This window comes from Passer domesticus, chromosome 19, assembly GCF_036417665.1.
Source record: "Passer domesticus isolate bPasDom1 chromosome 19, bPasDom1.hap1, whole genome shotgun sequence".
NCBI classification, from domain to species: Eukaryota; Metazoa; Chordata; class Aves; order Passeriformes; family Passeridae; genus Passer; species Passer domesticus.
In genome coordinates, this window is record NC_087492.1 from 8,720,445 (window position 1) to 8,736,332 (window position 15,888).

The 15,888-nt window shown below is 55.2% G+C and overlaps 1 protein-coding gene across 1 annotated transcript; it reads left to right on the forward strand.

The window, feature by feature from the left end:
- Positions 1 to 9,189: 9,189 nt before the first annotated feature.
- Positions 9,190 to 14,254, forward strand: LOC135283884 (glutamine-rich protein 2-like). The gene is made up of 13 exons (XM_064395026.1): positions 9,190 to 9,552; positions 9,849 to 9,929; positions 10,014 to 10,115; positions 10,364 to 10,468; positions 10,657 to 10,748; positions 10,890 to 11,004; positions 11,290 to 11,412; positions 11,628 to 11,702; positions 12,012 to 12,176; positions 12,333 to 12,445; positions 13,072 to 13,137; positions 13,421 to 13,486; positions 14,074 to 14,254. Exons 1-13 carry the CDS (start codon positions 9,298 to 9,300, stop codon positions 14,252 to 14,254), a joined length of 1,539 nt encoding a protein of 512 aa, XP_064251096.1. The 5' UTR covers positions 9,190 to 9,297.
- Positions 14,255 to 15,888: the final 1,634 nt, after the last annotated feature.

Sequence of the window (15,888 nt, forward strand, 5' to 3'; positions counted from 1 at the left end):
GATGATGGGGAACTGCAAACAACTCCTTTGCCTTGCACCCAGCCACGTTCCTGGAATCTGTACCAGAAAGTCAAGAAGCCTCACAACATGCCTGTGTTCCAACGACTGAGCAGCTTCACTCCAGCAGAGGAGTTCCTCTGGTAGAAGATCCGGCCTGGGAATTGTCCACAGGTGGGAGCAGCTTTGTGAGCAAAGGAAAGCAGAAGTTTGGCTGTGCAGTAGGGCCCAATCCAAGCCGTCCCATTACCTCTTACCACCTCTGCACACAAGGCTGAGCTGCTCAGTCTATGGCAGCCTGGAATTGTCTCAGGGGAAGAATGGGAACACATGGGCTAATGCTAACCGTGCCTTTGGAGCAGTACCTGCCCACGGAGCTCTCTGGAACAAAGGAGGGCTCCTTTCAGCACAAGGATCCTCTGTCAAAGGTGGAGACATTACCAGACAATTACTAGAAAGTGTTCAGGCACCAGCCCAAGAAGCTCTCATGCATTGTAAAGCTCATCCATTAAGAAATACATCAGTTAGTGTAGGAAACCGACTGGCAGATAAAGCTGCTGAAGGGCTGGCAGAGAAAAGCATCCCAATAGTTGCTGCAACAAAATGTGTGACCTTTCTAATGTAACCCCAGAATAACAAGCCCAAGATAAAATGCTGGCAAAATAGAATGGCCCTGGATCTAAAATAGTATAAGTTTTGCCAAAAAGTTTTACTAAGTAGTTTAATAGGAATTATTGCATTTTAGTGTCTTAAGTCTTTCTAAATATCCAATGACTTAAGAGGAAGTAGTCCTAAAAGAAATAAGGTCTCTTATAAAGGGGGGATGTGTTGGAAATGATATAACTTTCTAATTTGAGATTCCTATTATTTGTTTTCATTAAGTCTGTTAATAACGGTTTCACTTAATCATAAGCAGTGCAGTTTTCCACAGGAGCATGTAGCAAGACTTTATACAAACTGCTGTTAGTGGAACACTATTTGGGAAAATTACTGAACTTTTAAGTTTTGCTAGATAACCTTGACATGATTCAGTGAACAAAGATTGGGGTAGAGAAATGGGGCTAAGAACTGGACACCAGGAATGCAGAATTTGTAGAGTGTGAGGACAAGGTGTGGAAACCAGAGGTAAAGAAGAAATGAACAAGGAGAATTCTGCTCTTACTGTCGTGAAAACAATATCTGGAAAAAAACTATACATAATAAAAAGACTGAAAAGTGGACCAATTAACATTGTTATCACAACCAGAAAGAAATAAATGCTTTAATTTTCATATTAGGGATTTTTTTCATATTAGGGATTAGGCATTCTTTACTGCAAAGCCAGATGTATGGGGGATGGCTGCACAGAGAGTACATGCTGTGTACAGGAAAAGCCCCTGTTGAAATACTGTATTTGTCATCATATTCATAACTATTCTCAGAAGAAACACACATATGGCAATAATTTCCCCCAAGACATGAATATACATTCCTCCCCTCAGCACATGCACTCTTCTGCCCTGGGAGTCTCCATGGCAGTCTCGGGTGGTCGGTGAACCCACAGTCATACCTGACCACGTGGTGAAATGGTGCTTCTTTGCAAATGAGGAGAAAAGTTGGTATAGCTGGCCGGGTATTTAATTAGTGAAAGCTTAGATCGATGGGCTGTAGATTGACTCCCCTCCTTGGTAAAAGTTTATCCTGCTTTTGATGGTGTGGTTCCATGGACTTGGCAAAATGAGCATAGTGTGGAGCCTGCCAGGAGCAAGCAATTGTTCATCTGGCAGCAGCATGAGAATTGAGAAATCAATAACAAATGGATGATAGGAGATTAATGAATGAAGAGAAATATGTAATTCATAGGCAATGACCATTAATTTGTTTGCTGAAAATACATAGTGAAAAGTTTAGAGAGTGGGTGTGCATTCTGAGTGGAGCTACTCCCACGTACCCCAGTGCTGGGAATAAAGTAATGCCTGATAACTAATAGTAAAAATTGTGTAGGACACTTTGATTTATCCCAGTGTTTTCAGATGCAGTGGGGAAAGGCTCACCGTGTCTTTCAGGAAGGTTTTTATTTACCTAATAGAAGAAAAATGTTATTTCTCGGACAACAATTGTCCCAGAGTTTACTCTCTGCTGATGAGACGTCTCTGGTGGAGCACTGGGTTCCCAGTCCTGTCCAGCTACTTGAGGGCTGTCGAAGTCTCCCGGGGTTGGAGTGGCTGGAGGAGCCCTGGTGCCCTGGAGACGTGTCGGGGGGCCGTGCCTGGCCGGTGATGCCGAGAGGTGGCAGGGCCTGGGGGAGAGGCAAGGCTGAGCCCCCAGGCCCCGGGGCTGCCCCGTCTGGGTCAGCTCAGCCAGCTCAGAACGGGGCAGCAGGAGGGTCACTTGCTTGGCCAGAGACCCGCAGGGAGCAGGTGCAGACCCAGCAGACAGCCAGTCTCTTGTCCCCCTGCTCCCCGTGCCCTGACAGGGCCACACCTGGCTCATCCAGTGTCCTGGTCACCACAGGAAGCTGGTCATTGCGGCCCCTCGGCATGTGTCCACCCCTGCCCAGCAGCTGGGCCACTCTGGGCTGGGAAGGAGAGAGCAGCTGGCTGAAAGGCAGGGTCCAGTCCAGCATTCCCTAGCAACCCTCCCAAAGCAGCTGTGCCCGAGGAAACTGAAGGCACAAATTCACCCAGGATCCTCAGCATTGCCCGGCCCGCCCCCAGTACACGTGCCATGTCCTCACCTGCATCATCCCTACCTTATTGGGGCGGGTCACGAGTCCCTGCAGAAATGCACTGGTACGGGGAGTGCTGAACAGCTGGCAGTTTGAAACTGCTGCTGTGATGGTCCCCAGAGCTCTGTGGCACATGGGAGCCACCGCCACGGACCACTGGCCTCCTGTGGGATGGGGCAGAGGATCCTCAGTGCCCAGCCCTGTGGCACCCTGGGCACCACCCTGCTGTGCCACGGAGGGGACTGGCAGTGCTGCCTGCAGGGGCATGTCCCTGCCAGCTCCTGTCCACCTGCTGCAGGAGCCCCAAGCCCATCCACCCGGCCGGATCTGCTGGCTCTGTCCCCACGGCCAGGTGTGCTGGCCATGGCCGTGGCAGGTCCCTGTGCACAGGACACCAGCTGGCAGGAGCTGGTCTGTCCCAGCTGCAGGGCTTGGTTTTGGGAACTCCTTTCACAGGAAGCACACAACTCCCCACCAAGCTTGAGCTCAAATTGAAAACAGACACAGCTCATCAGATGTGCTTTCAGCAACCTTGGGACAGAGATGTGGGTGAGACAGGGCAGGGCAAGGCAGGGAATGCAAAACCCCCCAGACGTGGGGCAAGCACTGGCCCTCCACAGCTGCCTTCTGCTCCCCAGCTCTGCCCAGCCCCGCCAGGCTCCTCTGCCCCAGCCCAGGTGCAGAGCCCTCCTTGCTGTGGCAGGGCTACGCTGCACCCCAGGAGCCAGGGATGTGTCCTCAGGTGTTGTATTGTGTTTATTGGGTATGGTTTTGTTGAGCTGTACATTTGGTTTGCCCCATGTACCCCTACAGTTACTATGGTTCTACCCTGATCCCCTCTCTCCTTTTGATGGCCCATTTGTCTAGTATCTCTCCTCCCCATATCCCCTGGCAACCTATGTATCCATCCCTTGTTCCCTCCCTGGTGCCCTGTCCGTCACTCGATGGCCCAGCCTTCCCATCTAGAATCTTCCACCCAGGGCATCAAGTGATTGGTTCAGGGACCAAGGCCCCTCCCTATGCTCTCTCCTATTGGTTTTCCCATTGTGTCTGTCACCCACACCTGACATCCCTCTGTTTCCCCATTGGTTGTTCACCCCTCTTTAAAAACTATTGGCAAGCCCCAGTTCGGGGTTTCAGTTGGTAGAATTCCCTGGTGACAATAAACCGGACTCAGCTACCTCTGAAGTCCGTCTCTTTACTCCTGCGGGTTGCAGCTCTCTTTCGCTACTGCGGGTCCTCATCATCCCAAGGCTGAAAGCCTTAGGCGGTCTCCAAACCCGACCCGGGAACAGGGGAGTGCCCCAGCGCTGCAGGCAGTACTGGCCGCAGCCTGCTGGGATTTGGCTTGAGGCCAGCCGCCGCTGCACTCAGGGCCCATACCTTTGGCTGTGCTGTGGCTCCTTGTTGGGGGGCATTGGCTGCAAATACGGCAGTGTCTCGGGGTACCTGGGGAGGGCAGGAGTCACAGGGGTGTGACAGGGGACCAAGAACCTGTTCCTGTTGGAGGCGGCACCCACAAACCCATGGGATTGTACCCCATGGCATCCCGCTGCCTGTAGCCCTTGGGATGAGTGCCCACAGCCCCTGCTGATGGGCAGGGCTGCAGAGGGGGCTCCCCACATCGGCACCTCCCCAGCAGACACGGGCACCCCTGTGCCCAGCAGGGTCACTGCTGGCACCCATCTCCCCCATGCCAGCCCCGCTGCCCCCGTGCCCTGGTGCTACTCACTGGCCAGGAACCTGCACAGTGAGCATGCGGTCACAGGACAGGCACGTGAAAGGCACTGGCAGCTGCCTGAGGAGGGTGAGGGAAGAGGGCTGGCTGAGCTCCTGGGGCCACAGCCCTGCAGCACACAGGCAGCAGCTGGCGGGCAGCAGCCAGGCGCTGGGCAGCTCACGGCACAGGGTCACGGCGTTTGCAGGCTGAACCGTGGGCTCTTGAGCCTCTTTCTCCCCATCCCCAAGGTGCTGGCTGAGGCCAGGGGAAGGCCACAGGCACCCATGTCACCATCCCAAGCAGCCCCTGCAGCGCTTGCAGCCCCTCTCGGGCACCAAAGTCCCCTGTGTGCATGGCAGGAGGGCAGGGCATGATCCAGCTCTGGGACACGGCGTGTCACAGCCCTGCCTGGGAGGAGCAGTTGCCCTCTCCCAGCCTGGCTTCTGGGAGCCTTTGCACCCACAGCCCCATTTTGCTTTGGGAGGGCTCTGTCCTGCAGGTGCCCTCTCCTTGTTCTTCCTTGCCTGTGTGCAACCTGCTGCTGGTGGAAGGAGAAGGTGCAGCTGCTTCATCAGCTTCCCTGAGGTTCATTTAGCAGTGGAATTGGTGCCGTGGCAGGGGACCAGAGGGGCAGTGTGTGGGAGAGCTGGAGGGAATGGGATCATCGCTGTCCCCAAAAAGCCATCAGTGTCTCCATCACACTCACTTCTTAATCCCAGCGGCGTTTTCACGCCTCAACTTATTCTCGAGAGCCTCCATGTTCCTGTTCCAGGAGCCAGCTGGAAAGGACTCGACCAGCCTCTCCAGCCACACCGGACATCAACAGCCCCCAGCCCGATGGACAGGACTCAGCACCCAGTGCTCGATCTCCCACATCTGGTCAGAAGCAAGAAACGCCGGAGACAGCAGTCATCAGAATGATGACTTTTTAGTTTTATTAAGTTAGTTAATAATTAGCGTTCAGTTATTTAGTTAATAAAAACCCTTAAAATTCCAGGCCGGGCCTTGTCTCACCAGCCTCTCTCCTCCCCGCTCTCCCTGGGGCTCCTTCAGCTCCTTGCCCCTGCTGTGGCTCTGCCTCCGGGCTGAGCAGGTCGAGCCCGGGCCAGCCCTGAGGCTGCTGCTGCTCCCGTGGCGGCTGCGGGGCAGCTCCGAGGCTCCGGGCCCGCTGCGGCAGCAGGAGCAGCGCTGCAGAGCCCGCGGCCCTGAGGGGCTGGCAAGCCACGGGCAGATGGCCATGGGGCCCGGCGGGCACTGCTGGCGCTGCTGCTCTCGGCTGCCGCCTGAAATCCTTACAGGCAGCCCTGACGCCGACTCAGGAGCCGCCTGGAGCCGTGCCCGAGGGCTGGCCCCGGCCCCCAAGTGCGCACTCGTCCCCTCATCTCTGCACTGGCACATCCCGAGCTCGTGTGGCAGCTTCCTCCTCCTCCTCCTCCTTTCTGAGGGGCAACGTCAGGGGCTGGCCCAGCGGCTTTCCTCCCGCACTGCGGCAGCCCCTTGCCCACAGCTCCTGTCAGCAGCCGGAGCTGCTTTCCTTTCCAGCCGGGCAGCCCCGCCGTGTCCCGCAGCCTGCGCCGGATCCTGCCCAGTGCCGGCGAGACCCGGCGGCTGGGCCCGGCCGTGCCGGGCAAGAGCAGCTCCCTAGGCGGGGGAGCACAGGGGGACATGGGGGGACACACGGGGGACGCACGGCGGGCAGCGCTTCCCCGTGTCCCCATTGCCGCAGAGCAGCGCCGTGTGCCGGGGCTGGCACGGAGCCCAGCACCCAGGAATGTCTGTGCTCTGACGGGAGAAAGGACACTGCAGGCATGCTTCTCACTCACCATGGCGTGCAGCAATAAAACCTTCGGCCAGTTCATGGCAGTTAATGTGGCAGTCAGTGGTACCTTGAGAGCGCAGTAACAAATCAAGGCGGCCCAAGGTATTGATGGGGCTCTGTGGACACCTAAAGTAGAACGTGTCATAAATGCTTATGGGTAATAAAGAAATAAATAAATAAGTGCCGTGGGTAATAAATACTTACACCATCTGGAACCATGCCTGCACTTTGGTGGAGCTCTCACCTCTGCATCCACAGCTGTAGTTGGGCTTCGCAATAAAGAAATGCCTGATTCTGAATACTGCATTTTTGTTAATTTTTATTCCTGAATTTCGGTGACAGGTGACCTCCACCATTGTCCATCCTGGAGCAGGGCCAGGGCGAGGGACAGTGCATGCTGCTGCCCTGCCCAGAGCTGGCTGGGTACTGTACATGTGCACATAACACCTGATGTCCTGGGATCCTACTACCATTTTCCTTCAGAACACTCTCTGAAGCACTAGAGGGAGATTTCTTGAAGATGTTTAGGCTTTGTGTGTGCACAAAACGGCCTGGTGAAGCCAAAATGAGCAGGAAAGCAAGGAGCAGAAGACACTGAGCTGGTAGAAAGGGACAAGAAGAAAAGAAGAAATGTGACCATCCCTCCCGTGGCACCAGCACCGCAGTTAACAGCAGCCTGTGAGCTGCAGGAGGGCACCGAGCATGCTGGGCAGCATCAGCCTGCTCCCTGCTTGCCAGAGGGGTCGACAACCTGCCCTTTCCCCCTGGATCTGCTGTGGACAAGTCAAACACGGGGTAGTTTTGGGCAGGGCAAAGCAGCCAACGACTGCGTGAGCCAAGTTTCACTCCTGGTCCCTGGGGCAGGGGCCTGGCTGGGCTGAGCCAGACGACAGGGCATGAGCAGCTGGTGCTCAGAGGTGGCAAGTGCCCCTGAAGGGCACCGGTGCCACTGCTCCCCATCAGCGTGCAAGAACCAGAGCATGGAGCCTCTCCCTCTTGCCGAGCTGCTCCCCCTTTGCTCTCCCCGTTGCTGGCAAGGAGCGCCCGCTCCCTGCCCTGTACTCACCCACTGCTCCCTGTGGAAATGCCCTCTGGAGCGCAGAGCTCTGCCCTGGCTGGTCACACGGAGGGATTTGTAGTGCCCTCTGTGCTGGGCAGGCTGAGTGGGTTCTCTGAATTAACTCCATCCTGTCCTTCTTTCACCCATACAGAAGACAACATCCACAGCCAAGGTCTCCAGCTGGAATGGAGCCTCCAAAGAAAAAAGTGAAGAAGGCAGACAAGCCAGCTTAATTCATGTTCTCCATTCTTAATTTATGTTCTGTATTAATGTTCTAAATTATTGGTTCTTCTTTTTTATTCTAACTTCCTATTCCTATTTCATTGTTCTTTATTCATTGTTCTTATTTCATGTTCATCATTCATTGTTCACTTCTTGTTCTTGTTGTTCTTCTGCTCTTATTTCATCTTCCTATGTCTCTTACAAGACATATTTGAGCAATAAACAACACAGCACTGAAATGAACTTACTTTGCTCTATTTTTCCCTAGATGTGCTGCTTATTACAAGCCTTGTCATGTCCCTGGAGATTAACTTCACTTGGTCACTACTGCAGACAGTGCCTTTGATACTGGTTTTCTTTCTCATACTGTATGCAATAAACAGCTCAAGAAATTAGGGACAAGAAAAAATCATGAAGGGTGAAAAAAACAAACCAAGGCAATAGTGATTAGAGACCTTAAAGCTAAGAAGATGTGCCAGAGAGGATTTGCAGGCGTCTCCCATGTTCACATGTCGGACAAAGAAACAGCAGAAGGTGGCTGACAAGGTCAGGGTGCAGGAAATATATTCCCTTTCCATGTTGTCAGGTTTCCCAATGCTTGAAAGCCGATTTGAGAGTCCTCAATGGTTTATTTCCTCTGCTGGCTCATAAGTCAGCTCTGTATCCCCTCACCCAAAGGTTGCTGCTGTAGAGTTTTGAAGCAGGAAGGAGAAGGGGTGAACGGAGCGTGTTTTGGAAAGGGGCAGGTGGGGGTGGATGGCAGGTGTTCAAGGGAAGAACTTGGCTTGTCTTCCCACACAATCTTGGGGACATTGGCAGGAGAAATGATTTCATTGTCTTCTTTATGGACTGTCAAGCTGACATAAAACCTGACTTGGAGGAAATGGTACAAAGGCTTCACCCACAGAGACTCTCTGCCCTGAACTCCTGAGGAGAAAGGAGTCTGTGCCCCAACAACCCTACAGCTCAGCCAGGGGCTCACGGGGCTCCTCCTGCACCCCCAGCATGAAGAACAGCACCCCACTGCTTCCCCGGCAAAGGCTGATCCCAATGGATGCTCCAAACCTGGCCCTGGGTTTGCAGCAGTGAAGCAACTGGCTTAGGTGTAACACACATCTTCAACGGATAAAAAAGAAAGACAATGAGGCTGTACCCTCCTGGCAGACCTTGGAGCATGTTTTGGCAAATAAAAGGACTACAAAAGGGCTGGAGGTGGACTTTGCACAAGGGCCTGACATGGGAACAGCTTCACACTGAGAGAGGGGAGAGATCGGTGGGATATTGGGAAGAAATTCTTCCCTGTGAGCGTGGTGATGCCTTGCCACAGTCTGCACCATTCCTGGAAATGTCCAAGACCAGGTTAGGTGGCACTTGCAGCAACCTGGTCTAGCGGAAAATGTTCCTTGACCTGTCCCTGACCGGGCCTGAAACGAGATGATCTTTTAGGTCCCTTCCAGCCCCAGCCATTCCAAGGCTCCATTAATCTATGACTTCATGAGTCTGGAACCCACTGGTTACCAGGAGTGGAGTGGTGCGTTGCCTGGCAACGGGTGTTGTGATGAGGAGGGCCACCAGCACCCTGGTTCCAGTCCTGCAAGGGACAAGGAAGGAGGAAGGAGCCTGCTGGCTACTCATCCTTTTCCTTATCACGTTTGCTCATTTCTTCTATCACGCCTTTTGTTTAACCAATTTGTCACCAATTTTGCTCATCCCTGACAGACCCAACTGGGCAGGAAGGCGTCTGACAAATCAGGGACAGAGTGTGTGCAGTCATGGCAACATCCCTGGACACACTCAGCCTCTCCCAGATGCTGGATCTCGCCATTGGGACACCCCAGAAGGGGGCCATTCAGTTTGCAGCCATGAGAAAACTGCTGCAGGCTGTGCTGGAGCACCTGGACGTGCAGTACCTGACCAGCCAGGAGCCGTGGCCAGGCCAGCTGAGTGGCCCCTCACTTGCTGATGTGGCTGCTGAAGTGAAAGAATTTAAGAAGGAGATGAAAGAGTATAAGAAACACACGTCCAAGGTAGAGGCTCTTCCCTGCCCCTGGGCACTCCCCCAGCAGACAGCCCCTCTCTGCTTCCTCACACAGCCGTGCTTGGCTCTGCCCTCACTGCCCTGGCAGAGCCGCTGGCAGGGGCTCTTTGCTGTCTGGATGGGCTTCAGTGCTCTGGCACTGAGCCCGGCTGGGGCAGGTGGCACTGGGACTCTCCCTGCTCACCTGGCTGAGCCATGGGCTGCCCGTGGCAGGGTGGGGCTCTTTGGGGTGTTGCTGCCCTGGCCATCACCTCTGACATCCCTGATTCTTGAATTGCTTCACAGGTTCTTAGTGAGGAGATTGGTGGGATAAAGGCAGAAAATTCCCGCATAGCAGAGAACCTGAAGAAGTTCCAGGAGACACAGGTCTGTGCAGACCACTGTGGTTCTCAAGTCATATTTCCAAAACACACTCACCAGTGACTTGTCCCTTACAATGCTTTCTCCTAGACCCTGGTGGTTTCCGAGCATCTCGAGGAGATTGAAAAGTTAAAGGCTGGCCAGCGGCATTTGTCAGGGGAACTGAACAAGGTCCAGATGTCACGGAACCAGGTGAGCTGCTGCTGGGAGCAAGTTTTGGGTCTGAGACTGCAGCCCGTACCCTCTGCCCTGCTGGTTGGAAGCTCAGCACTCTTGGCCCTGCTAGATGCATGGACCGTGCTGCCTGCAGAGCCCTGCCAGCCTGGCTGAGCTTGGCCCTGCACTGTCCCCAGTGCTTGGCAAACCACAGCAGGGCTCGAGGGCTTGCGGGTCCCCACTGACCCTCCCTGAGGCTCACTGCCACCACTGCTCTCTCCTAGGACATGACTCTCATCCAGGATCTGCGTGAGGAGGTTGACAAGATAAAGACAACACAGCTCCTCATGGAAGGAGACATAAAGAAGCTTAAGGAGTCTCTTGCCTTAGTGAGCTGTTGGGTCATGTAATCTTTGGGCTCTCATGGGGAACTTCAATGTGGCTCCACAATCAGTTTTTGGTGTCAGGGCCTCAGGCCCAGGTGGAGGACCGTGGGGCTGCCCATGCAGCTAAAGGGCCCACACTCTGGGACAACATGATGGCTGGGCCCTGACTCTACTGTCACTGTCCTTTCCAGATGAAGAAGCTGGAGGAAGACCTTAAAAAGCTGAGGAAGGATACAGCCAAGTGGAAAGAAGAGAGCAGCAAGGAGATCTCTCAGCAAATTGAGTAAGAGGACAGGAGTGGGTTTCATACCCTGGGGGGCTGCAAGGGAGCCCAGATGGTCTGGCTGCATCCTGGTTTGTGGGCACAAGGTGCCCAGCAGCCCTGCAGGGGTAACCCTGCCCTTGCCCCCATCCCGCTGGCCAGGGCTTTGCGGCAGGAGACAAGGCGTGAGCTGCAGAAGATGGGAGAGCAGCAGGAGAGGAGGAATGCCATGCTGGAGCAGATGCTGAATGAGACAGCCGACCAGCTGAATGAGCAGGTGAGGTCCTGGGGGAGCACTCCCACCACTCCTGGCACGGTCCTGTTGCAGCTCCATGCCACATCTTCATGCTCTGTTGTGCTTTGCTGTAATCTTATGGGAGAGCCAAATTGCCCAAATTGGCCTGGACCAGTCAGTGGCATGGACAGTAATTAAAGCCTTGATACAAATGTCCTCTTGACATGGTGGGCTCATGGCCACTGACTGAGTCATGTGTGTTTGCCCCTGAGGAGCAAACAGACCCCCCTTGGGTCAGCACCTTATGTTCTTCCATCCCGGGAGCAGGATCAGGAGCTGAGACAGCAAATGGAAGCCAAGTTTTTGCAGATCCAAAAAGACTATGAGAAACTCAACCTTGCCTCAGGGATGCTCCAGAAGGACTCTCAACAAAAGCAGAAGGATATCACGGTAGGTGGCTGAAACCCCTTTTTGGTCAGAGCATCCCCCAAGACGACTCCATTCAGGGATCACAAGGAATCTCCTGCTGACCTCCTCACAGCACTGTGCTGGTCCCAAGTGCATTCCCTTGAGGTTTTTGGGCAGGGGGAGAGGGGTGTGCTTCTACATCCTGCAGTGTGCCACCACCTTACTGTGGTGTGATGAGTTCCTTTCTGTGCTGAAAGATGCTGTTCCAGTCTCTGGAGAAGCTGCAGAAGGAGAAGGCAGATCAGCAGGACATGCTGGCAGCAATGGACATGGTACAGTCTAGAGGGGCCTCTGTACCAGCCCAGGGGCTCCCGGGCAGGGTGACAAATGCCCCTTGCCCTTGGGGGCTGGGGGCCAGAACTGGTGTGGGGAGGGAGAATTTCCTGAGTTCAGGGGGTCCCTCACCCTCCAGATGGTGGGACCAAGCTCACCAGGCTGACGGGGCAAATGGGGCCACAGCAGCCTGAAAGGGCCATGCTGGCCTGGGGGAAGCACTCCTCCCTCTCCCCTCACACACGCTGGCCCTGCCTGTCCTTCCTCATCCCTTTCCCCACCGCTCTCCTGCTCTTCCCCTCTGCTAGAAGGCGGACAAAGCTGCCTTGGGCAGCAAAGTCAATTGCAGCCAATTTGAAGAGAACATGGAGGAGCTGGATGAGAGGATGGAGGAGTTGCAGAGCCAGATTTCAGGCCAGGAGCAGCACTGGAATAAGATGCAGCAGCAGATCAGTGATGCAATGGAAGAGAAGGTGAGGGGTACCTGGTCCCCACCTTGAGGAACTGGCACCTTTGGGACTTGGCAGCCTGAGACAGCATCCCTCTGAGGATCCCCCTCCAGGCTTTTCCCGGGAGAGCTCCATGTCACCTCCTGGGGCAGCTGGCTGAGGCTGTGCACCTGTTCACAGCTGGATCGCCTGGAGCTGAAGACGTTCCGCAAACACCTGGAGGACTCCTGGAACAGGAACATGGAAGAGCTCGAGAATAGGCTGTCGCGTGAAAATGCTGCTGGGTATAAGAAGTGAGTGTGATGGAGACACTGATGGCTTTGGGGACAGTGATGATCCTATTCCCTCCAGCTCTCCCACACACTGCCCCTCTGGTCCCCTGCCACGGCACCAATTCTGCTGCTAAATGAACCTCAGGGAAGCTGATGAAGCCGCTGCACCTTATCCTTCCACCAGCAGCAGGTTGCACACAGGCAAGGAAGAACAAGGAGAGGGCACCTGCAGGACAGAGCCTTCCCAAAGCAAAATGGGGCCGTGGGTGCAAAGGCTCCCAGAAGCCAGGCTGGGAGAGGGCAACTGCTCCTCCCAGGCAGGGCTGTGACACGCCGTGTCCCAGAGCTGGATCATGCCCTGCCCTCCTGCCATGCACACAGGGGACTTTGGTGCCCGAGAGGGGCTGCAAGCGCTGCAGGGGCTGCTTGGGATGGTGACATGGGTGCCTGTGGCCTTCCCCTGGCCTCAGCCAGCACCTTGGGGATGGGGAGAAAGAGGCTCAAGAGCCCACGGTTCAGCCTGCAAACGCCGTGACCCTGTGCCGTGAGCTGCCCAGCGCCTGGCTGCTGCCCGCCAGCTGCTGCCTGTGTGCTGCAGGGCTGTGGCCCCAGGAGCTCAGCCAGCCCTCTTCCCTCACCCTCCTCAGGCAGCTGCCAGTGCCTTTCACGTGCCTGTCCTGTGACCGCATGCTCACCGTGCAGGTTCCTGGCCAGTGAGTAGCACCAGGGCATGGGGGCAGCGGGGCTGGCATGGGGGAGATGGGTGCCAGCAGTGACCCTGCTGGGCACAGGGGTGCCACTGTCTGCTGGGGAGGGGCTGATGTGGGGAGCCCCCTCTGCAGCCCTGCCCATCAGCAGGGGCTGTGGGCACTCATCCCAAGGGCTACAGGCAGCGGGATGCCATGGGGTACAATCCCATGGGTTTGTGGGTGCCGCCTCCAACAGGAACAGGTTGTTGGTCCCCTGTCACACCCCTATGACTCCTGCCCTCCCCAGGTCATCCGAGACACTGCCTTATTTGCAGCCAATGCCCCCCAGCAAGGAGCCACAGCACAGCCAAAGGTAAGGGCCCTGAGGACACATCTCTGGCTCCTGGGGTGCAGCATAGCCCTGCCACAGCAAGGAGGGCTCTGCACCTGGGCTGGGGCAGAGGAGCCTGGCGGGGCTGGGCAGAGCTGGGGAGCAGAAGGCAGCTGTGGAGGGCCAGTGCTTGCCCCACGTCTGAGGGGTTTTGCATTCCTTGCCCTGCCCTGCCCTGTCTCACCCACATCTCTGTCCCAAGGTTGCTGAAAGCACATCTGATGAGCTGTGTCTGTTTTCAATTTGAGCTCAAGCTTGGTGGGGAGTTGTGTGCTTCCTGTGAAAGGAGTTCCCAAAACCAAGCCCTGCAGCTGGGACAGGCCAGCTCCTGCCAGCTGGTGTCCTGTGCACAGGGACCTGCCACGGCCATGGCCAGCACACCTGGCTGTGGGGACAGAGCCAGCAGATCCAGCCGGGTGGATGGGCTTGGGGCTCCTGCAGCTGGTGGACAGGAGCTGGCAGGGACATGTCCCTGCAGGCAGCACTGCCCGTCCCCTCCCTGGCACAGCAGGGTGGTGCCCAGGGTGCCACAGGGCTGGGCACTGAGGATCCTCTGCCCCATCCCACAGGAGGCAGTTGGTCAATGGCAGGGTCCCCCGTGTGCCGCAGAGCTCTGGGGACCATCAGAGCCGCAGCTCCACCATGCAGAACATCAAGGCTTCTCCATATACAAGTGCAGAGCTGCAGCGTTTCCTGGTACTCCACAACAAGGTAGGCATGATGAAGGTGGGGACACAGAATGGCGACTGAGGCTTGATGGCATTGCTGACTATCCAGGGGCAATCTGTGCCTTCAGTTCCCAGGGAGACCTGGGTTGGGAGGTTCATTGGGGGATGCTGGATTGGGCCCTGCATTGCAGCCAGCTGCCCTCTCCTCCTCAGCCCAGTGTGACCCTGCTGCAGCCCAGTGACGGACACATCTCCAGGAGCCGTAATGACCAGCATCGTATGGCAATCAGGACAGAGGACGCATCAGGTATGGCCCCGTTAGGGCATGGGGGATAATGAACAGGGGGCTGATTATCTGCTGGGTACGGGCTGTAGAATGAATAAGGCTCTGTGTGCAGATCTGGCTAATGTGGCATGGGTATTTTGCGTCTGGGGTAAGAAGGAAGGGGCAGAATGGATTGGGAGGACTGGTACATGGGGTAACTGAGCTTGGAGCTGGAGTGAGGTGGGAAAATGGCCATGGCCAGTGTGGGACAAGTGCTTGAGTTCTGGTGGGTGGGGCCAGCACCTGTGGCAGCTCACCCTCACTTCACCCCCAGGCCCTGCCGCCTCACGAGAGCACCAGCCACGAACAGCTCCCCGACAGGTCTCACGGGCCCCAGGGCTCGACCAGCCTCTCCAGTCCTGCCGGACATCAACAGCCCCCAGCCACATGGACAGGACTCATCACCCAGTCCTCGACCTGGGACATCTTGTCCGAAGGGAGAAACGCCTGTAACAACAGTCATCAGAAAGATGATATTTTAGTTGTATTAAATTAGTATATAATTAGTTAAGTAGCGTTAAGTTATCTTGTTAATAAAAACCTTTAAAATTACAGGCCGGGCCTTGTCTCACCAGCCTCTCTCTTCCCCGCTCTCCCTGGTGCCCCTTCAGCTCCTTGCCCCTGCTGTGGCTCTGCCTCCGGGCCAGCCCTGCTGCTGCTGCTGGTCAGGGCAGAGAGTCTCCATGGGTGAAGCCCAACAGCAGTTAGAATGCAAAGTAATGAAGAGAATGATGGCATTGAGAATGGATGACCATTGATTCCTTTGTTTGCAAAAAACAGATAACTAAGTCAAAATTTTTTCTGTGTGTGTGGCTCGAACTATCCGCTCCACTCGTCCTGAGAAGAATAAAGTAACGCCCAACTTGCCAAAACTAAAAGGATAGTCTTTGAGGATATCATTTATCCTGGTTTTGGTGACAGTTGCTAATGGCCCAGGTGGAACTTTCCTCCTTCTTTTGCTCCATGGATTCATGGGATCGAGAGGACTCCGGTGCACTCCAAAGATTTTTCCGGAAGATCCTCTGATGCCCTAATCCAGTGGGTTCAAGGCAAAGAGCCCTGGGATTTTAGGAAGGTCGTTCAGACACACTGTTAACTCCAGGTGGAGGAATTGTGGTAATGGCAAAAGTGGGGGAAGAGGCTGAGAGAGGGCATGCTCAGAATGTTCAGCAGGGAATGCTGGACAAGTATTTCCCGCCTGCACATCCCTGGTGGGAGGAGGGGGAAAACACTGTCACTGTGTTGGTGTGCACCAATGGAATTCCAGGGAAATCAAGACACTGGAACCAGTAAGGATTCGGTTGGAGCCTGATGGAAGACTGGTCAGGCAGAACAATTATTCTTTGAAGTTAGAAGGTAGAAGAGGGTTAGAAGAATGAATTGCTAAATTT